General features: G+C 38.2%; 1 protein-coding gene across 1 annotated transcript in view; it reads left to right on the top strand.

Moving 5' to 3' along the window:
* LOC149802478 (uncharacterized) overlaps positions 1 to 23178 on the top strand; it is an 84916-nt gene extending 61738 nt beyond the window's left edge. Inside the window, exons 17-22 of the mRNA XM_089951520.1 lie at positions 619 to 760; positions 5497 to 5735; positions 10219 to 10396; positions 10806 to 11242; positions 21695 to 21953; positions 22256 to 23178. Of these exons, the coding sequence (XP_089807646.1) occupies positions 619 to 760; positions 5497 to 5735; positions 10219 to 10396; positions 10806 to 11242; positions 21695 to 21953; positions 22256 to 22776 (1776 nt within the window). The 3' untranslated portion in view covers positions 22777 to 23178. The remainder of the gene's footprint in view (positions 1 to 618; positions 761 to 5496; positions 5736 to 10218; positions 10397 to 10805; positions 11243 to 21694; positions 21954 to 22255) is intronic.
* Positions 23179 to 24660: the final 1482 nt, after the last annotated feature.

The raw sequence follows: 24660 nt of genomic DNA, 5'->3' as shown, positions 1-24660 counted from the left end.
GCTTTACATTTGTGAGTAGAACTATTCCTAGAAGCACGGTAATTAAAATCTTAATTACTAGATGCATGTACATTTAAACTTTAATTGGAGATATTATACAGATTGGAAATAAATAAATAAATAAATTATATTTAAAAAAAAACACCGGTACAAGATTGTCCTATTATCCATGGGTACTAGGAGACAGGGCAGTCAACTTGATTTAAGTAAATCTAATACACCATAAGTAGACTTATTGATCTTAATTTGCTGGTTCTAGTCCTAGAAGGCTTTCGCAACGAACAACTCGCCTGAACGCCGGTCCGAAATTAATACTAAACACGGGAATGTATGTAAACAGAACTGCAAAGTCCCAATTGTGTTGACTATCCTGTCACTAAGTACCATTGCTACTACAGGTCTACAAAACGGACATCTTTAGCCCATATTATATACTACTATTACTACTACTAGTACAGTGCTGTCACTACTACTACTTCTTCTGCTACTAAAACTACTACACTACTACTACTTATGTTATTAGTAATATTGCCGACTCATGCTACTGGTACTACTACTACTACCACATGTAAAAGGTCATTCATATATGTGACAGGTTTTCTTTCTTTAACAAACCAGGTGTTATGCCTCGTGGCGTTCATTGCCTGCGTACTGAAGAAGCCAGACATCGAGGAAGAGGAAGACACAGGACATGACTTAAGTGCAGCAATAGCAGCTCATGAGGACGAAATTCTCACAAGAGCTGAATCCCAAATAGCAGGCATGTCTTCCCTTACATTTGATAGTACGATAGTGTCAATAAAATACAACTGTCATCCAGGAATTCCAAAAGTTATATTGCATCTTTACTTTCACATTTTTCGGTATTTGAGTATGCAGTGTCACCATTCCTGCGTAAAGAGATATCCAATTAAATCTTAGATTTAAAGTAGCGAAACATATCAAAAGTTTAAATATATCAAATTTGATGAGTTATATCAAAATGTATTTAGAATTAGGACAAGATTCTGCAATAGCATTCTGGTCAAAAAGGATAAATTTTCATTCTGATCTGTTAAATGATCAACACCATCCTGATCTGTAAAACGATCAACACCATTCTGATCTGTAAAACGATCAATTCGATTTTGATCTGTAAAACGATCAGCACCATCCTGATCTGTAAAACTATCAACACCATTCTGATCTGTAAAACAATCAATTCGATTTTGATCTGTAAAACGATCAACACCATTCTGATCTGTAAAACTATCAATGCGATTTTGATCTGTAAAACGATCAACACCATTCTGATCTGTAAAACGATCAACACCATTCTGATCTGTAAAACAATCAATTCGATTTTGATCTGTAAAACGATCAACACCATTCTGATCTGTAAAACGATCAACACCATCCTGATCTGTAAAACAGTCAACACCATTCTGATCTGTAAAACGATCAACACCATCCTGATCTGTAAAACGATCAACACCATTCTGATCTGTAAAACAATCAATTCGATTTTGATCTGTAAAACGATCAACACCATTCTGATCTGTAAAACAGTCAACACCATTCTGATCTGTAAAACGATCAACACCATCCTGATCTGTAAAACGATCAACACCATTCTGATCTGTAAAACGATCAAAACCATTCTGATCTGTAAAACAATCAATTCGATTTTGATCTGTAAAACGATCAACACCATTCTGATCTGTAAAACGATCAACACCATCCTGATCTGTAAAACGATCAACACCATCCTGATCTGTAAAACGATCAACACATCTTGATCTGTTAAACGATCAGCACCATTCTGATCTGTAAAACTATCAATACGATTTTGATCTGTAAAACCATCAACACCATCCTCATCTGTAAAACGATCAACACCATTCTGATCTGTAAAACGATCAACACCATTCTGATCTGTAAAACAATCAATTCGATTTTGATCTGTAAAACGATCAACACCATTCTGATATGTAAAACGATTAATACGATTTTGATCTGTAAAACGATCAACACCATCTTGATCTGTAAAACGATCAACACCATCCTGCTCTGTAAAACGATCAATACGATTTTGATCTGTAAAACGATCAACACCATCCTGATCTGTAAAACGATCAACACCATTCTGATATGTTAAACGATCAATACGATTTTGATCTGTAAAACGATCAACACCATTCTGATCTGTAAAACGATCAATACGATTTTGATCTGTAAGACGATCAACACCATCCTGATCTGTAAAACGATCAACACCATTCTGATCTGTAAGACAATCAATACGATTTTGATCTGTAAAACGATCAACACCATCCTGATCTGTAAAACGATCAACACCATTCTGATCTGTAAAACGATCAACACTATCCTGATCTGTAAAACGATCAACACCATTCTGATCTGTAAAACTGTCAATACGATTTTGATCTATAAAATGATCAACACCATTTTGATCTGTAAAACGATCAGATAACATTCTGATAAGTAAAAGGATTAGAACAGATCCTTTTATGAGCATCAGCTTCCGCAATATCACGTGGTTCTGTAAAACGATCATAAACCAAACCGGTCTCTTGTTAAATGAAAGATGTGGTGAGAAAGCTGCACAAATGGTAGGAATATATTTTTTCACATGAGTGGATTTTTAACTGATTTACCTTCTCACAATTATAGTGATCAGACCGTCTACCATGACAGTTTAATATATGGGTACAAATGATCCAAATGTTGATCTGGCTTTTTTCATTATCGTCCAAGTCACTAATAAAACTATAATAATCACCAACTAATAACCAACTAATAACCATAATAACCAACTAATAACCAACGATGTAATATATTCACTACTTCAGGACATTTGATGTTTATGTCAGAGATGAAGGGAATTCCGTCAGAAATGGTTAACATTTGTAATATATTTAACTTTAATCTTTATTCAATGAAGCAGTAAGCCTGAGTGTATTGTTTTGTTAGAATTATATTTATTTATTAGACTCATCCTATATAGACGCATCTTTTGTGTAGAAATAGTATACACTGTTGGAAATGAGGAATTGTTTCTCTGATCTGCAATACTCAAGATAGTATGAATAATTAAATAATATATAAAAAGTATGCCGATAGTAGGAATAATTAAATAATATATCAAAAGTATGCCGATAGTATGAATAATTAAATAATATATCAAAAGTATGCCGATAGTATGAATAATTAAATAATATATCAAAAATATGCAGATATGATGAATAACTAAATAATATATAAAAAGTATTCCGATAGTATGACTAATTAAATAATATATAAAAAGTATGCCGATAGTATGAATAATTAAATAATATATCAAAAGTATCCCGATGGTATGAATAATTAAATAATATAGCAAAAGTATGCCGATAGTAAGAATAATTAAATAATATATCAAAAGTATGCCGATAGTATGAATCATAAAATTAAATAAAAAGGGGTGCCGCATGCTAGAAATCGTCTGTTTCGGTGTGACATTGTCCAAACACGTTTTAGTCTCTAGATGTAGATCAATGTAACCCACCCCTCTTTTTGTCCGTAGTGAGTAGTACTCCCAAACATTAGTACACCCAGCTAATGTCATGACTGGACTCACAGCAACGTCCGAGAAACCTACCTACGTGTAAGACGTAACGACTCGTTGGAGCGTGAACATTATTTCTTACTTATGTGACAAAGAAATCTACCTGTTTTGCTAACCTTACTTTTCCCATCTCAGTCTCGTTATCTCAGACCAGTCGCCTCAGTCATGGTGACCACACGCTAGGGACTACTGTATCAAGGGACGCAATCATTGTTGTCTTCTGCTTGGCCTGATAGAGTTGTTTACCGATCAAACAAACGCCAACAATTAAGGATAGTTACCAAAATAGTTTTTGGGGGAGAGAAACAAATGACTTACAAAAAGAAGATGTTTAAAAACAAAACGATAGCGATAAGAAAAAAGGAAATGGAATACATGCTAGCGAACATCTTGACTCTTATTGGCGGGAGAGCAAATTCGCAAATGTTTACCCTATTTTGTCCCAGTTGGACCAAACATGTACCTGCAACCATTAATGACAAATACTACACTTACCAGTCAGAAGGAATCATTTATCCGTCCACACGTTATTCCACAAGCAAATTTACCTGTGACATATCTTTCCACTACTAATAGCAACACTTGCCACATTTCCAAGACAGAAAATATCAATGTTCCAGGACACCGTGAACATGAATATTCAGCACATGGTTATCTGCTATGTCTGTATTTGGAGGGTGATTCATACGGGGGTGGGTGGGTAAATTTACAATCAATATTAATTACAACACCAGTATGTCAGAGTTTCACCTCCTTCAAAAAAAGATAGTTATATAAGATAGTGACACATATCTCTAATTACCCATGAATAATCCATCACGGCCATTCATACATGTTACTCTGCGTTATACCCAGTACCGTTTAATTATTTATTTAGAATATAACTTTTCAAAGTTGGAAGTAATGAAAATGAAACATTTTCTTGTAATAAATATTAATTATTTATTTTTTAATTTCATATAAGATCCATATATTAAATGTGATAATACCTCAACACTATCAAACGTTTTATATTATTATTTGGTTACACGTAAAAACACCAAAGCCCCCCTTATCATATTTGTATTATATTCCGCATGTAATCATTTGCGCGTGAACTACATTGCAAGAGTGAATAATTCTTTTGACCTTGCAGGAAATTATATGGTGAGAGAAACAATCTACGTTGGGGTTTTCACAGAGACAAGGAAATCCCAATTGCGGGGTTACATTGCATGTCTCCCCACGATGCTATGCCTCGTGGGGAGACAAATTATGTAACCCATTGATTCGAATTTCCTTGTTTCGGTGCAAACGCCAGCATGGATTCAATTACTCATTGTTGACAACGTTTGTCTGTAGTGAGTAGTACCTTTCAAGATAAATTTACAATATTCACTAACCAGGTTTCATGACTATATACAACATTGTCAAAGAAACTGCCTTTAGTGCAAAACAGTGTAATTAATGTCACAGAACCAACTGGAAAAAAGCATCATGTCCACGCTTGCGCAAACAAGATCACCGTCCTACAAATTATTCCTCGTGTTTTGCCTATGTTGCGCATATACTTAACGACATCTTTAAAAATATTTTTATTTAGTTTCCTTGATAGTATCTTAATACAGCCACGCCCTCACAGAAATCTTGAACTTTGCGTGTTTTGTCGGCAGAGTTCGGTCTGTAATCCTTTCATCCCAGGCTTGATATTTATTTGATAGATGACATGGTAAGTGTTTGACAATCCAAGTTTGGTGGTTTTTCTCAGCATGTCCTGTTGTTTCCCCCTCAAGTTCCACCAAGCTCCAACGCTTGAGCGCGGAATCTGTATAGGTTTTTAAGCTTTTAGAACATCCTGTAGAGTTGACGTAAATGCGTACCATAACTTCCCATCTGAATTATTCTTTCAGACATAGTTAATAAACGAAAGCTAGCTAATGCCGAGATTAAGCCGCCGGACATGGAAGCTCTGGGGGTATCTAGGAAAAATCGTCTAAAGGAGATTCAGATGGAAACAGTCATCAAGGAGATTGCTGTCTATCTCTTCTTTGTAATAATTCTTTTCTTCTTGTCCTACCACCAGCGAGATTCGGACTCCTACATCTACTCTGAGAACCTCAAGTCCATTTTACTGAACGATTTTGAGTCAGTAAGTGTCTATACCTAATTAAATGCTTAATTATTTTGGATTCACACGCCTATTTTAATTAGCTGACTAGCATCCTTTATATTTTACAGATACAGAACTATTCCTTTGATATAGAATATTCCTCATTTAACGCATCATGCCAGTCATGGTGGTCAGCCTGAAAATCTTGTTATCGCAAGGCATCTTTGGTAGGAAAGAAATTGTCCGCACACACACACACACACACACACACACACACACAATAACTCCCAAGACAGATACTATATACAGAAAGAAGTCAATGCTATAAAAGTGAAAACTAGTATTGGATTTCCCAGGCATAGAAATGAAGGGAGAAGAACATGAAATTAGTTTTGAATTTATCGAACAATGACCATGTCAGAACCTGTTAAATTATTTGAAAACCGACAGTAATATTCGAAAACTATAAGAAGGGGATAACAAGATGATGCTCACTCTCGGATAATTCATATTCCACTGTGTTTATCAAGAAGATTAATATAAAAAATTGGTTCCTTAAATCCCACCCCAGTGTTTCAACTACGCTGTTGAATAGACAGGAGTTGATTCCGCCGGTATAACTGCCGATAAACTTGTTCAAGGTAATTGCAAAGCATTAGTGTTATAATAGTGTTTCTACATGTTTCGGTTGCTGATCGAGGTCACAGCCTTCTAACTAACATTAGACTGTCCTCCTAATAAGCGAAACCACAGATCCATGAGAATTGCCAAGTGCTTCCAAGAGTATCAAATATACACGGAATCATTACCAATGGTCGACAATTGCTCGTGTAATGTACACTTTTTGTGTTTCTGATGCAAGTCTTCTGACTTCTGAAAAATATTTGTTTTGACTTTATTACATTTGTTTATGTCTCCTCAACAGACTTCGTCGGGTGTTTCTACAATAATGGGTTCCGTAACATCATTTCTAGAGAGTGATCGCCTGCGCGCGCAATAATACTAAAGAACAGAACCGCATGACCGACTAAGCCGCATGGCCGATTTTACGTCGTTACCACATTTAAGTCATGGTTGAACACCTAGACCAACACATAACGCTAGCAACGATGATTTAAAGTATTCTTAATGGCATGTTCTTCCATCGAGCGTTTTAAATACACACATCGTTATGAAATTTGTTGATTTTTTCTAGTCACCGTCGTCAGGACTGAGAGATTGTAGAACTGCGAAGCAGTTTCGAGAAAAAGCAGGGAAAATCACACTGTTCCTCAACATGATTTTGAGATTGTTAACGTGGGTTGTACGTAAATGCGCCGTCGGCTATCGATCAGCCATTGTATGGTGCACTCAAGGAATTTATAGTAGCGCGTCAGTCGTCCTTGAGAAGTCAATATTCCATCGCTGATTTCTAGTCTAAAATCAAGGATGCTCATACAATTCATGATCTTGATTCAAGCTCAAATAATCTTGTTGTGTACGATGATGTGAAACTTAAACACCAAGTAAACTCATATTTTTCCGACGATGACAAAAAAACTGTACGATGTTAATTCGAAGCACTGAAGCGCATGGTGTTGCAACATTAATTAGACCTATGTTTAAATCAGGAAAAAAACTCCAGATGAGTTCTGCTGACAGACGCGACAATGCTGCCCAATATCGACTAAATCTTAGCCGTTATAAAGATGCACGAGAACGCGTCAGATATGTGTTTATGTTGTGTCAGACGCATAAAACGCACAGCGGACGTTTTACATATGTTTGCACAACTGATAAAGCAAATCTTGAAACCAAGGAACAAGTGAAAAAAGTTGCGAAAACAGCTATCACAATGTATGGGAAAGGATAACATGGTCCTTTGTTAGGACTGTCAAGTGGTCTAAGAAGATACGACAGAGACAAAAGTACCACACAAACACAAGTCACGAAGTTGCGGCAGAGGCAATAGCACCACACAAACGCAAGTCACGAAGTTGCGTCAGAGGCAATAGCACCACACAAACCCAAGTCACGAAGCTGAGGCAGAGACAATAGTACCACAAAAACATACGTCACGAAGTTGCGGCAGAGGCAATAGCACCACACAAACGCAAGTCACAAAGTTGAGGCAGAGACAATAGTACCACACAAACACACGTCACGAAGTTGCGGGAGAGGCAATAGTACCACACAACCGCAAGTCACATAGTTGCGTCCGAGGCAATAGCACCACACAAATGCAAGTCACGAAGCTGAGGCAGAGACAATAGTACCACACAAACACACGTCACGAAGTTGCGGAAGAGGCTATAGTACCACACAACCGCAAGTCACATAGTTGTTGCAGAGGCTATAGTACCACACAAATGCAAGTCGCGAAGTTGCGTCAGAGGCAATAGCACCACACAAACGCAAGTCACGAAGTTGAGGCAGATACAATAGAACCACACAAACACACGTCACGAAGTTGCGGCAGAGGCAATAGTACCGCACAAACGCAAGTCACGAAGTTGCGTCAGAGACAATAGTACCACACAAACGCAAGTCACGAAGAGGCAATAGCATCACACAACCGCAAGTCACGAAGTTGCGACAGAGGCAATAATGCCACACAAACGCAAGTCACGAACTTACGGCAGAGGCAATAGTACCACTCAAACGCAAGTCACGAAGTTGCGTCAGAGGCAATAGCACCACACAACCGCAATTCACGAAGTTGCTGCAGAGGCAATAGTACCACACCAAGAGCAAGACACGAAGTTCCGTCGGAGGCAATAGTACCACGCAAGAGCAAGTCACGAATTTGCGTCCGAGGCAATAGAACCACACAAACGAAAGTCACGAAGTTGCGTCAGAGGCAATAGTAGCACACAAACGCAAGTCACGACGTTGCGTCGCAGGCAATAGTACCGTACAAACGCAAGTCACGAACACCACAGCCTAATATTTTAAACCAGCTTTGTGCTAACGTCTTAGCGCGTTTATCGTAGTTGGCCTAATATTCCATCACTCCCGTTTGGAGACTTTCCCGCTCCCGCTCGGAGACTTCCCTGCAAATACCCCGGTTTTGGTTTCAACAGACAATCGCGCCGCCTGGAACGCAGTTGCACTTTCTCTGAGCACGTACGAGACCGTGTCAATCAACGAAGAGAAGCGTCGGAGGGACACGTTTATGACCAAAGGCCATTGCAAAGTCAGCATACGCACACATGACCTTAGCTCTGCTATCTGGATTTTATCTCCAATTTCTACGGTTGATATTGTGCAATCATCTTTGAGAACGGTTCTTGGATTTCTTGAAAATATTAATAGGATTTCAGAGGATACACGAATCCTACCTGCAGGACCTGACAGTGCCGGTCACAAAATCGCTCCAGACATAGTCAGAATTACCACCACGACTCAGGTTAGTCTGCTGCCCTGTGATGCTATTTGTGGTAGTTATGAAGTTTCATCATAGTCAACGTAAGAGTCGCAATCTTATATATTGTTTGGGTTTGCCGTGTCTGAGGCTCCGGGTGATCTAATATCGATTAATTCCATGCCCGTGTATCTTAATTGCAACAATTCCCGATTGGTGAGCCTTTGCTTCACGATTATCGATCAGGGCGGGCACTTGCTGGACCTGCGTTGTTAAACCTTGACGATGCTGCTGTACATTAGAGATTATCCCGATAGAATATAATGACCGTCCGTGAGTGTTGTTAACGCGAGAAACACCGCTTGCATAATATATTACGGAGCTGGCGTTGGTGATGTTTTTCAGGGAATGTTCACACCAGCACACAAGGTGCTTGAGGCCTTATATTCGCTCTCTGTTTTATCGCTAAATGAGTTTCAATGCGAGTTACTGATAGTATCAAAACATTGTTGCGGATCGGTTGAAAAACATAAGATTGCAGGTGGTTCAATCAATTCTGGATCTTCTATTAGGTCCGAGCCTTCGACCCCACAAAAGTATCCTCATGCATTGGCATATGTTGATAACATTGACAAATTACAATCTGCAGTTTCGAGTGATATAAGGGCAATGTTATGTGAGATAGAACTCTTGATCTCGATCGAAAATTAAATGTAATCCTCTGTTATAACACTGCTAAGGCAGATCTTAATTGTCCAAAAGCTTATGCCTCGGTTGAGACATTTAAGTGTCATTTCCGAGACGGATTGTAAACCGGAAAGAGGCCACAACATAATAACATTTTCCATGTTCCTAAAACATTTAGAAAACAACGGGATGCTGATATTATTATAGTCCAAATGGATACAAGTTAAAGTTGGAAGTATTTTCATGGCGATAACAAACAAGTTCTAAAATAAAGTTACGTACATTTTAAGACGTTTATTATTTACTTTTTACACCTTAAGATTTATCACTACTTTGACTTTGATAGTCAAACTCAAAGTTTAAGAAAGACTCAAAAACTCATAAAGCTATGCGTCTTCTCCTTGCATGTGAAAGGAAACCAGTCACTTTTCCTACGACGTATTTATCTTAAATTCGAAGGTAAATTAAAACATCTCCCTGTTTTTTTAACAGATCAAAACGGTGAGTCAGTACTGGGACTGGCTGGAAACAGTACTGCTGCCAGCCCTGTACGTGTCAACCTACTACAACGGGGCAAATATTGAAGCCTGGTGGGACAAAATGTGCATATCTGACTTGGAGGCTAGGAGAATCGGAATTGCACGGCTCAGACAAATGAGAATACAAAATGGTGAGTTTTCGTGTCAATAACTATTAGTCTCCGTTTCGTTTTAGTTTCGGAATGTCTATCCATTATCGACATCATGAACTCAAATTAATACATTTCTAGTCAGTATTAGCTATTTCTATCAAAATCAAGAATGAAGACTATTTTCCAGATAATGCAGCGATCATCTATGTTAGTCCACATTATTAAATTGGGGAATACAATAATGACTTCATTATATCGTTCGACATCAGAAGAAAGTTCATATGTAAAACAATACTCCGGATCTGAAAATAATCTCTCTCTTAAGAACATCGTAACCACCCTAAATATCCCTTACTTGTTTGAGGCCATGATATATTTCGACTGTGCAAAGTGGGCCATATTAGGGTTGTTACGTAGTAAAGAATGAACAGACTAGTTTCCGTTTCAGATTCCTGTATTGTCCAGCCAGTCATGAATCCTTTAGGGCACGAGTGTCGCGATGACTATAACTGGATGGATGACGATACCAAACCGTATCTTCCAGGCTGGCAGACGCCCACCGAGGATCAAGCTGGTATCTTGGACAAGATGGATGAACTCAATCCGTGGGTTTACCAAAGCGCCTTGAAACTAAAGAACGCGCCATACGTTGCAACTGTTCAAACATACAAAGGTGGTGGCTATACGTTTAACTTTGAGAGAAGTTATAGAAGAACGATACGCAACGTGACGAGACTTCGTTCCGAGGGTTGGCTAGACCTGAACACAAGAGCAGTCTTCCTGGAGTTCAGCGTGTTCAATCCTAACATGAACTTGTTTGCATCCATAATAATGGTCCAGGAGTTTACAGCCATAGGAGGAGCCATTCCTAGATCAGAGTTTAAGGTATATATCTATAGTTGTTGAGGGAGAACATGGTCGCAGTTAAAATTTATTGAGTAAGAAACGAGCATTTGATTCAAGGGTCTATTTAAGAACATCCTATCCTGCAGTATGATATTAAAAGTAACACTAATAATTACAATGCTATGTCTTCATTGATAATTACAATGCTATGTCTTCATTGATAATTACAATGCTATGTCTTCATTGATACTTACAATGCTATGTCTTCATTGATAATTACAATGCTATTTCTTCATTGATAATTACAATGCTATGTCTTCATTGATACTTACAATGCTATGTCTTCATTGATAATTACAATGCTATGTCTTCATTGATAATTACAATGCTATGTCTTCATTGATACTTACAATGCTATGTCTTCATTGATACTTACAATGCTTTGTCTTCATTGATACTTACAATGCTATGTCTTCATTGATAATTACAAAGCTGTGTCTGTCTGGGATATTTGCTAGAAGAGTTTGCCTGTAAAGTACATTGAAGTCTTTAGGGATCAAGATGGACGTCTGTAAGGATTTAAGGATTAAGATGGCTGTCTATAGATATTTTGAGGGTTGTCTTGAAAATCTCATATCTTAGAAAGTCTTACAGGTGATATTAAATATCATTCACTGTCACAGGAAGTGTTTAGGACTTCCCGACATGTCAGTGACCCTTGCATAGGAGTTCTTGTCTAATTACCTAAATCCAACTGGAGGGACATCAATTAATGTCCGGTAGGAGTTCTTGTCCAATTACCTAAATCCAACTGGAGGGACATCAATTAATGTCCGGTGTAAGTGGTGATCTAATTAAAGGCTTTCCCACAGACAGAAATAAAATAATGCCAATATGCAGGCAAGAATAACTAAACAACTATGTGTATTTGCTCAAATTTGTGATTTATTTACCATTCAGTTGAAAATATAATCCTGTAAAATTGTATAATTGTTGATATCTAGAAACGATTTTATTATGTAAACGAGAGTGGGCATGGTTTCGAGCTTGTTTAGGAATCGTCATTCTCACAAGCGCTTAAATTTCTGACGTTTCAGTATGCTACTTTGTCAGCATCAATAAAAGCAGAGATTTTTGAAATCCGAGTCCACCTTTTCATCCCAAATCCCATGCCATATTTAACTACAGGAATGAGGTCATCACCTCGATATGTTCTTCAGACAGTAATAATTACGCTCCAGATATAGACAGGAGAGCAACGATGGAGTAAGCACGAGAAGGAAATAAAAGGGGGAAAACACGAAATCATGCTTGGAATTTGTTGAAGGCAGAACAAATATATGAGGTTGAATGCTCTGTAGATATTAGTATAAACGTCATACGGAGACACACCATAGTGATAGCATATGAATGCAAGGCCATTCACTTACTTAAGTGGTTGTTGCTGTGTATTTAAAGCCACTTTTCAGCACAAAATAGGCTATATATGCAACCGGCATAACTGGTGGATAAGAACCCGATACAAACCCGGTAAAAGCCTTATACTCACAGGAAGCTTTATGACATACTAACACTGGCCGAAAACGAGACTGAAACCTATGCAGGCAGTGGTGAGATAGCAGTGATCAGTAAAAGCGATCGCTTTAGACCACGCGGGACCTCTTCATTCATTGCATCGAATAGGTGCGATGAATATACTTGAGTCGACATTTAAGAACTTGCGTTTATTGTTTTTGGGAAAAGCCAACGCCTGCGCCACGGACCTCAAAAATACTAAGGCCGACACTAGTACAGCAGGCTTAAAAATGCCAAGGCCGACACTAGTACAACAGGTTCAGAAATACCAAGTCCGACACTAGTACAGCAGGCTTAAAAATACCAAGGCCAACACTAGTACAACAGGCTCAAAAATACCAAGGCCGAAAATAGTACAGCAGGCTTAAAAGTAGCAAGTCCGACACTAGTACAGCAGGCTTAAAAATACCAAGACTGACACTAGTACAGCAGGCTCAAAAATACCAAGGCCGACACTAGTACAGCAGTCTTAAAGATACCAAGGCCGACACTAGTACAGCAGTCTTAAAGATACCAAGACCGACACTAGTACAGCAGGCTCAAAAATACCAAGGCCGACACAAGTACAGCAGTCTTAAAGATACCAAGACCGACACTAGTACAGCAGTCTTAAAGATACCAAGACCGACACTAGTACAGCAGGCTCAAAAATACCAAGGCCGACACAAGTACAGCAGGCTTAAAGATACCAAGGCCGACACTAGTACAGCAAGCTTAAAAATGCCATGGCCGACACTAGTACAGCAGGCGTGAAAATACAAGGCCTAACTGGCAACACCACGAACGATCGACCTGACGGAGGACATTCCATAACTGATTGGCAGAGCAAGAGCGCCGCGAGTCAGCTGAAACTAACAAAAAACGAAGAATGCTAGGTTGTTGGAACCGATTCATACAAGGATGAGTACGAGATTTTCTCCCAGGAGCATAAAGTCCAGCTAACTATCTTGGATACATAGTTTCTGCAAAGGCGGAGTGGTTCTTACGCAGAATGATACTTGGCTACACATTAATATATTTTATCAGAACTATTGTTGAGAGTTTTGTATTATTATACCCACGATCGTAGATTAATCTGTGCCCGACATGAATAATCTCACTGAATTACAAGAACTAGAAACTTACTCATCATTCGATACATGCAACGTATAATTTAATTAAATTTGTCTTTTCACTTGTAAAATAATGGCTAACTTGAAACAGACCATACTCCCTATGATAGCATGGCGCTATGTGACAGAGGTCTGACTATCTGTGAAATTGAGAATAAATTCTGAAACATCTAATATGGACAGCGTAAACGTACTTGGGTTATTGTAACGACAGCAAACAGATGCGTGCATTTCGCACCGAGAGGCTACCGCAGGCGGCTTAAGAGCTCAAGTTTTCGTTTGTATTGTGAATATGCTATTTTGTTTTTGCATTTTGGTGCCGTTGTTCCAATCACTTGTGGAAGAATTTATGCCTTTGTGGATGTATATGTAATAGCGCCACATATGCACGTAAATGAACATTAGAAGCCAAACGTACGTGCACACTTCACGAACAAGCGATATATATCGAATTACCTAGAGTACATTTTGTCGTAACTGGTTCATATTAATATCATGGAATCGACAGAGGTGGTGAGAAACCTGAGCAGCTACTGACAAGGTTCGATGACAACAACGTTAGGAGAATACATGGATTTGTTAAATGGTGTTGTAGAAAACATGTCCTGTCCAAATTCACAAGAGGTTGATCATAGCAAGTTTTAGCCTAACAAGGACAGAGGTAGTCTCTGTATGGATCAGCGCGTTGACGAGAAGAAAGACCACCTAGAATTATATGTGCTTGGTAATTTTAAAGTGAAGTCGGTCCACCGCCAGTCGAAACTAAAGGTCACAACTCCAGACACAGTATCATAAAGATGAACGAGCGTTCTGTGCACCTGAGGCTGGTAGTGTTAACCGTGAAACTGTGCGTTTTAAGATCAGTTGCATTGCAAAAGCATCATACTCATGCTTGAACGAGGACACGAACCTAGGCAAGCTCGTCCGCAAGCCCATCCGTGAGAAGGGTATTACAATACTAGCAATTACATGAGCGGTGCTAAATGAGCACATGAAATCAATAGCCAACACCTCTGAATGCTTGCAGAAAAGGTCATCGCAGCGTTCTGTGTATCGTCGAGAGCAATATCTCCAGATTTCTCATCGTCTTAGGCAAAGAAGCTGGTTGTCATACAGACAATCATAGGATACATTATAGTTATCAGCGGGCAACTCAATCTTCACATTCTCTGCACAGGGGAAGCCGTAATGGTAGAAAAGAAGAAACCAAAGAGGAACGATGACCCAAACAAGCTTCAAGGCAGAACTGAATAGATGGTGACACCCACGCAGCCACCAAATATTTGATGTCTGACGTCAGCATGAATGGAATTCTCGCGATGACCGAAAGTAGAATAGGAAATGTGCATTTTTCTGTGGATAATAATGATACTACATCGTCATCTTCTGGTATTACTGGAAACAATTTAAATAAAAAATCGGATGTTATTCTTGATGTCACCTACACAATGACTGGACGCTTCAACAACCGCGGCCACCAAGTCAGTAATCAGGTGGACCCTGCAAATGGTCAGCACAAGATTTATGTTGATGGTTTTACCTCAGCCATATAATCAGTACGAAGAGCTTGTTAAACTCTAACGTTGAATAAGGACATTATCATCGAGATGAAAGGGGACGGTAAGGGAGGCATCACACATGCAAACCATTTCATCGTAACAAAAGATCTCTACACCGTTCTCCCGACCAGTGTCTGCGTTACAAACAGAGGCTATTAATCCTAAATCATAATCTATCTGGAACCAAAGAACGGGTGGGGGCCTCTCGATCGGGAATTATACGATCGCATTTCATACACAATTATTCTCAGTACTAAAGAAGTCAGAACTGTCTATATTGTGGCTAAACAAACGAAAGGAAAAGAACCCTTGAAATAAAGCAATCCTTGCTAACTCGAGAAATCAAATTACCAAATAAAATGACCCTGCATTGCTGATCCATTGTCAATTCAGATTTTTTCCTAAGAATAATAAATAATCCACTTAGATTTTACTACTGGAATTCGAAAGATGGGTATACTAAGAGCTACCCGTACTTCCATCTGCCGTGCCGGGCTACTGTGTTGATGCAGCATTTTTACAACCAGTATGACTACGGGATCTGTCCTGTACGCTAACTCGCTACTTTCAAAAAGATGTATGGACCTTCAGAGTAGATTTCCAGGCTCATCGTGAAGCACAGCCTCATTTTCTGTGAGGCTGCTAAAAAGTATGTAGGTAGGTAGGTAGGTAGGTAGGTAGGATATATATATTTACGTTACAATTCACACAGTAATTTACAGTATGTCCGGTAGCACTGTAAATGGATGAAGAAAGATCGTGTTAGTAAGTTTAATTGTGCATTTCGAAGGAAACCTGAGAAACAGCTGTGTAACTCTGTTTGAAACTAGTCCAAGCACTTTTGGAATCTAGCGATTCCTTTCCCAAAGGCAGACAACAGCAAAAGACAACTACACAAATGAAACCAAGAACAAAACACAAACAATATTACTATAAGAATCTAAAAAATGTTTGCTTGGATATTTACATAAAAGATAACAATGGAATAATCAGCGTAAGTAAATTTATCACCAATTAAATCTTTATGCCATCAACAATTGCCTAATTAAATGTTTTTGTCCCGGATCTAATATTTTGTGGAACTGGCGGTTTCCTAAAGCGTGTAGAAACTATATTCAAGATGAACGGATTTATGACGCTTTTTTTTAGATTTGAAGAAAAAGAGGGGGAAAAACATAGATTTGGCGTTCATAAAGAAAAAGATAGTATAAACCAAAGATTTGGCGTTCATACAGAAAAAGATAGTAAAAACCATATTTTCGAAAAAACGAATTAATGGCAAGAGCATGCGATTTCGATGACTGGTTCCTTGATACGTCTGCACAGAAAAATGCCAAAGGGCTTGGACTGGTTACACACCAGTTTTGCACTGTAGCCTGGAAATATTTCTTTCACAGACTCTTTGTTTTTGAAAGTAAATGCAACGAAATCAAAAACATCTGTCATGATCATACATCCCTGTAGAGAGACGGTTCCAAAGATACAAAGGCACAACTCGAGCATAACGATATAGTTATACTCTAATAAGCACTCAGCTGCATCCAAATCTCTCCAGAATGGTTTTATTTGTTTTCATTTTCCACACTAAAAGACTTGCCAAACCTTAAATTGGGCAACCCAAATCTTACAGGGACAGAAACCCTAAATTGGGCAACCCAGATCTTACAGGGACAGAAACCCTAAATTGGGAAAAACAAATCTTACAGGGACAGAAACCCTAAATTGGGCAACCCAAATCTTACAGGGAAAGAACCCCTAAATTGGGCAACCCAAATCTTACAGGGACATGAGTTACTAATATAATTTGGAAGATAATTTTATAATGTCTGCAGTCTATTTCCCTTGTACTAAAGGTCTAAAGAAAATGAGAGAGAGAGAGAGAGAGAGAGAGAGAGAGAGAGAGAGAGCAAAGCATCAGGGTAAAGAAACAAAGTAATCTTAACTGTCCTGTTTGAATGGCATATTAAATTCAATGATTTTAAATAGTATATAGATTGGCATGTTATATATATATATATATATATATATATATATATATATATATATATATATATATATATATATATATATACCAGGCAGCAGATATGTGGAATTGAAATATTATAAAGTGCATATAGAACACCTTGCAGCAATGAGGTGGCAATGTGCGTATAAGATACGCATACCCATAATTACCTCCGGAAGGGTGGACATGTCAGCGCATAGACTTCACCTGTGAAACACAAATTACTTGATGTGAACTCATTTTTCAATGTCATACCGGAGAAAGCCTTGGGTTGTGTTATGAAGTTTGATCAAAATATATGATGTTTATGTTTTAAAGATATTACTTTATGTTTTACCTTTATCTTTTTAATCTTTTAATCATTTTTCTTTGTATCTTTATCTTTGTTATGCAGTATGTGTTTATATTCATTCTGAAGGATGTAGCATTCTGAAGTTGCTAGACACGTTTTATATATTTAAAGTTTTAGAACTTAGCCTTTCATTGGCAGTGTAGTCAGGGGTTTGATGGCGTGCATTTAAATTGTGCGCATGCATACGTACTAAATTGCGATCTGTTGTTAGAACCGGTGCATACATATTTTTCAGCTTTGCACAGAATGGCTCCACTTTAATCTTTAAATTTATTTACCCCCCCCCCCCAACAAACCCAACCCAAAACGATTATTGGAATTAGAAAGGTCTCATGCAGGATCTGAAAAGTTACACTGTTGACTCCATATCGGTATTTCTTGTCAGCATTTATATATCCATACCGTTGAAGAAGCTACTCTGTTAAATGAAGAATGATTGATCATACCGAACTGCTTGCAAATAATTGTACAATTACTGGAATAAGTTCTTGCTTAGCAACTAGTATTTGTACTCTATGAATTCGACTATTATTTCTAGCATGGAATAAAATATTTGTGTACTTGCTGTTAAATTTATTTTAATAAGAAAGATGTCTATATATTTTAACTATCATCTGTGCCCGCACTTGTCCTAGCCCCGCCCAATTTCACATTTAAACATGTTTTGGCGTACGTCCATAACACGTAATAGCTGACAACTACATGTTTTGGCGTACGTCCATAAAACGTAATAGCTGACCGCTACATGTTTGGCGTACGTCCATAAAACGTAATAGCTGACCACTACATGTTTTGGCGCACGTCCATGAAACGTAATAGCTGACCACTACATGTTTGGCGTACGTCCATAAAACGTAATAGCTGGCCACTACATGTTTGGCGTACGTCCATAAAACACAATAGCTGACCACTACATGTTTTGGCGTACGTCCATAAAACGTAATAGTTGACCACTACAAGTTTGGCGTTCGTCCATAAAACGTAATAGCTGACCACTTCATGTTTCGGCGCACGTCCATAAAACATAATAGCTGACCACTACATGTTTTGGCGTACGTCCATAAAACGTAATAGCTGGCCACTACATGTTTGGCGTACGTCAATAAAACATAATAGCTGACCACTACATGTTTTGGCGTACGTCCATAACACGTAATAGCTGACCACTACATGTTTTGGCATACGTCCATAAAACGTAATAGCTGACCCCTACATGTTTTGGCGTACGTCCATAAAACGTATTAGCTGACCACTACATGTTTTGGCGTACGTCCATGAAACATAATAGCTGACCACTACATGTTTTGGCGTACGTCCATAAAACGTAATAGTTGACCACTACAAGTTTGGCGTTCGTCCATAAAACGTAATAGCTGACCACTTCATGTTTCCGCACACGTCCATAAAACATAATAGCTGACCACTACATGTTTTGGCATACGTCCATAAAACGTAATAGCTGGCCACTACATGTTTGGCGTACGTCAATAAAACATAATAGCTGACCACTACATGTTTTGGCGTACGTCCATAACACGTAATAGCTGACCACTACATGTTTTGGCATACGTCCATAAAACGTAATAGCTGACCGCTACATGTTTGGCGTACGTCCATAAAACATAATAGCTGACCCCTACATGTTTTGGCGTACGTCCATAAAACGTATTAGCTGACCACTACATATTTTGCCGTACGTCCATGAAACATAATAGCTGACCACTACATGTTTTGGCGTACGTCCATAAAACGTAATAGCTGACCGCTACATGTTTGGCGTACGTCCATAAAACATAATAGCTGACCACTACATGTTTTGGCGTTCGTCCATGAAACATAATAGCTGACCACTTCATGTTTTGGCGTACGTCCATAAAACGTAATAGTTGACCACTACAAGTTTGGCGTTCGTCCATAAAACGTAATAGCTGACCACTACATGTTTTGGCGTACGTCCATAAAACATAATAGCTGACCCCTACATGTTTTGGCATACGTCCATAAAACGTATTAGCTGACCACTACATGTTTTGGCGTTCGTCCATGAAACATAATAGCTGACCACTTCATGTTTTGGCGCACGTCCATAAAGCGTAATAGCTGACCACTACATGTTTTGGCGTACGTCCATAAAACGTAATAGCTGACCACTACATGTTTTGGCGTACGTCCTTGAAACATAATAGCTGACCACTACATGTTTTGGCGTACGTCCATAAAACGTAATAGCTGACCGCTACATGTTTGGCGTACGTCCATAAAACGTAATAGCTGACCACTACATGTTTTGGCCTACGTCCATAAAACGTATTAGCTGACCACTACATGTTTTGGCGTACGTCCATGAAACATAATAGCTGACCACTGCATGTTTTGGCATACGTCCATAAAACATAATAGCTGACCCCTACATGTTTTGGCGTACGTCCATAAAACGTATTAGCTGACCACTACATATTTTGGCGTACATCCATGAAACATAATAGCTGACCACTACATGTTTTGGCGTACGTCCATAAAACGTAATAGCTGACCACTACATGTTTTGGCGTACGTCCATAAAACGTAATAGTTGACCACTACAAGTTTGGCGTTTGTCCATAAAACGTAATAGCTGACCACTTCATGTTTCGGCGCACGTCCATAAAACAATAGCTGAACACTACATTTTTTGGCATACGTCCATAAAACGTAATAGCTGGCCACTACATGTTTGGCGTACGTCAATAAAACATAATAGCTGACCACTACATGTTTTGGCGTACGTCCATAACACGTAATAGCTGACCACTACATGTTTTGGCATACGTCCATAAAACGTAATAGCTGACCGCTACATGTTTTGGCGTACGTTCATAAAACATAATAGCTGACCCCTACATGTTTTGGCGTACGTCCATAAAACGTATCAGCTGACCGCTACATGTTTTGGCGTACGTCCATGAAACATAATAGCTGACCACTTCATGTTTTGGCGTACGTCCATATAGCGTAATAGCTGACCACTACATGTTTTGGCGTACGTCCATAACACGTAATAGCTGACCGCTACATGTTTGGCGTACGTCCATAAAACGTAATAGCTGACCACTACATGTTTTGGCGTACGTCCATGAAACGTAATAGCTGACCACTACATGTTTTGGCGTACGTCCATAAAACGTAATAGCTGGCCACTACATGTTTGGCGTACGTCCATAAAACATAATAGCTGACCACTACATGTTTTGGCGTACGTCGATAAAACGTAATAGCTGACCACTACATGTTTTGGCGTACGTCCATAAAGCGTAATAGCTGACCACTACAAGTTTGGCATTCGTCCATAAAACATAATAGCTGACCACTACATGTTTTGGCGTACGTCCATAAAACGTAATAGCTAACCACTACATGTTCGCCCTTGCCCCTATTACATATGTATTGCCACTTTTAAGACATGACTGACTTTTGTATCCATCTTTTTCAATTTAAAGATCGCCTTGCTAGTTCTACAATAGAAAACAAATCGTTGACAGATGAAAGTTGCTTACATAATACAGACGTAACACACTTAACGCCTCTTTCTCAGTGTTCAAGTTTTGGTTCCAGTACGTGCAAAGTGTCAGCAGCAGCCCGCGGAAGCCATTGTTTCCTTCATGTTATTTGTTTGCTCCACGTCATTGGCCAAATCAGCACCACCTGGGCCACATGAGATCCACACGGGTCACAACATTACCACATACTCTGTCCAGAGTACTTGATATAAAAAATTGTAAGAAGTTTTGTTTTACTATCAATGTTAATTGATAAAGTTAGAAGAAACAGATGGATAAATGTTGACTAAACTAATAGCTCTCCATTCAGTCTTAGCAATGCTAATAAAACGAAAGATACTTTTCTTTTCAGATTTTTCGACTACATAGCTATGTCGGCGCATATGGTGTTATTGTCATCATCTTCGAAGTCATCTACTGCTGTTTCACTTTGTACTTCTTTTTCCGTTGCATCACAAAAGTGAAGAAAGAGAAATGCATGTACTTTTTTCGCTTCTGGAACATACTAGAATTTGTACTAATGGTATTTGCAGTCTGCGTGATCGCCATGTCTACATTTAAGCATATACTCACCGAGGTATCCTTAAATGCGTTGAAGAAATCTGCTAAAGGTAGGTTGTGTGTCTTTATTATTTTTTAATAAACATTCAATATTGATTTTCAAAATTCTATTTAGCCTATTAAACATGCGTAAAAGCATGCATAAAGCGACTGCCAATGCAGCACAATAGAATTTCCATATGTGTAAGACTATAAATTGATCTAGCGTAATCACCTGACCAGCATTATAAATTGTATATGGATAGCGTTTACACTAGAACTATTTAGTATATTTGAATTATATGCCATTTTGCACTGCTAATCGTCACGTATTAATCTGATTCAAAATCTACGAATTACTCTATATTTGCAGCGGAATTTGTGAATTTTCAATCCATGGCAATGTATGATGAATTCTATGGTTATATGGTGGCCGTCGTTGTGTTTCTGGCATCAGTGCAGTTTCTGAAACTCCTACAATTCAATGCCAAGATCAACATGCTGGGGGAGACCGTCAAGCTGGCAACCAAGGACCTCAAGGTCTTTTCCCTGGCCTTCTTCCTCTACTTTCTGGCCTTTACGCTGACTGGGTATCTCCTTTTTGGGCAGAACTTAACAGCTTACACCGGGTTTGTTCAGTCTGCGGAGTCCATATTTGCCTTCACTCTGGGCAGCTTCGATTTTGAGGGTATGCAAGGCGCACAGAAGATCTTTGGACCAGTTTTCTTTTTCCTGTTCGTCTTTATCGTGTATGTTGGTCTGATGAGTATCTTTCTCACCATTATTGGCGATGCATTCAATGAGGTAAGGGAGAGGACCAAAGAAAAGGAAAACGATTACGAGGTGATGGATTTCCTGTGGAACCGAGCGAAGGCGCTTCTCGGTGTAAAGTGAGAAATACTGAACTCACAACGTCACATATTTATTGTTGTTATAGACCCTATATTACAATGAGAATTAGCACGAAATAGCAAAGTAACCTATTATTTTTGGCTGCTCATTGTATTTGATATAACTTTCGCATTTCAGTGTGAATGTATTTTGATGGAAACATGAAGACAAAGAACTAATAGGAAAAGAAACAAAATATTTCTTTGAAGTTTCTTGCTGCAAATTAACAAAATTTCGGTACTAATAGAATAATTATTATTTCACTTCATTTACGTCCATATTGAATGTTTGTGTTAGTCTGTTTATCTAGCACAAACGTTAATGGGATTATCACTATTATGGCTAGAGTATGCGTTACACTTTCCATAAAATAACTTTTCTACCGTGTTCAGAATTAAAGAATGCTTTGATCAGACATTTATGCTGCACTGTCCTTTGAATCAATCGGATGCATCGGCTTTATATTTCTGGTTTATTATGATACAAAATGAATTGATCGTGACCCATTTATATAAGCTTGTTTTATGTTTCTCACACCGCCCAAACTGAATGGTTGATGACGAACAGACTTTACTGGGAGGCTATTGCACAAGTACTTTCTCTCTCATTGTTGATTCTTGCCGGATGTTAAATTTTTTAATGAGGCATGCTGTACAATTATCATGCACATCACGTTCCATTAATAAGGTACTGCAATATTTAGAGAGGTTTCTTAATTAAATATTGGTCAGTAAAAATCGGTTCAGTTTAGATTCTCGAAACAAAATCTCTTAACCACTGCTTTGTCTATTTACTGAATCTGTGGACTTAGTTACCAGTAGTATTATAAACTGGAATAACAGTGCATTATTGCCTTTCTAGTTGTGTTATAAACTGGTTGACAGTGCATTAATGCATTTTTAGTAGTGTTATTAACTGGAATGACAGCGCATTGATGCCTGTTTAGTAGTGTTAAAAATTGGAATGACAGTGCATTATTGCCTTTTTAGTAGTGTTATAAACTGGAATGACAGTGCATTACTGCCTTTTTAGTAGTGTTATGAACTGGAATAACATTGCATTAATGGTTTTTTAGTAGTGTTATAAACTACAACAACAGTGTATTAATGCCTTTTTAGTACTGTTATAAACTGGAATGACAGTGCATTATTGCCTTTCTAGTAGTGTTATGAACTGCAACAACAGTGCATTAATGACCTTTTAGTAGTGTTGTAAACTGGAATGACAGTGCATTAATGCCTTAAAGTTAAATGGTTGAATTTCTTATGGTGGCTAAGTTTCTTTGCTGCTACGATTTTATTTGCTTGAACTATACGAATGATTATACTGTAACACAATATTTATTTTATCGCCACTAAATTGTTTTGATTCTTGGACCACGCAAATTACACAGTATAGCCGATAATTCCTCCAAATGATTTTGGACTTTCTTAATTTTCTTCACTAATTGGGAATGTATTCAGGCGTAATGAAAAACTATGCTAACTAAGATTATCAACAAACATGGACAACGTGGCCAAAGACTGCTGTATGGAACAAAAAGCTAAACTTTACATGCACTTGCATTTACTGACTGAGGGAAATCCTAGCAACAGTAATTGAGGAATTCAGAATAACGAAATAATAAAAATAAACTATTATGTGATTTTCATTCATCTTTCAGAAATTGATGTCTAAATTTAACTATAAAAGAGGAATTTTATAATGCTTTCATTAACTTAAGTGTATGTCTAACATATACATCAGTTGTTAGAATGTTTAATAGTCATTCAATAAATGTGTTGTGTCTCCCATTCCTTGGCGTTTTTGTTTTTAAAACATTTGGGTATAAGTGGATGCCATTAAAGGTTACATCATCCATTTTACACGCTTTGTTTCATTTGAAGT

The sequence above is a fragment of the Sinohyriopsis cumingii genome, chromosome 3 (assembly GCF_028554795.1).
Source record: "Sinohyriopsis cumingii isolate HCF-2022 chromosome 3, ASM2855479v2, whole genome shotgun sequence".
NCBI lineage: Eukaryota > Metazoa > Mollusca > Bivalvia > Unionida > Unionidae > Sinohyriopsis > Sinohyriopsis cumingii.
The sequence above is the reverse complement of the archived record's forward strand: the minus strand, read 5'-3'. Positions and strand labels throughout refer to the sequence as shown.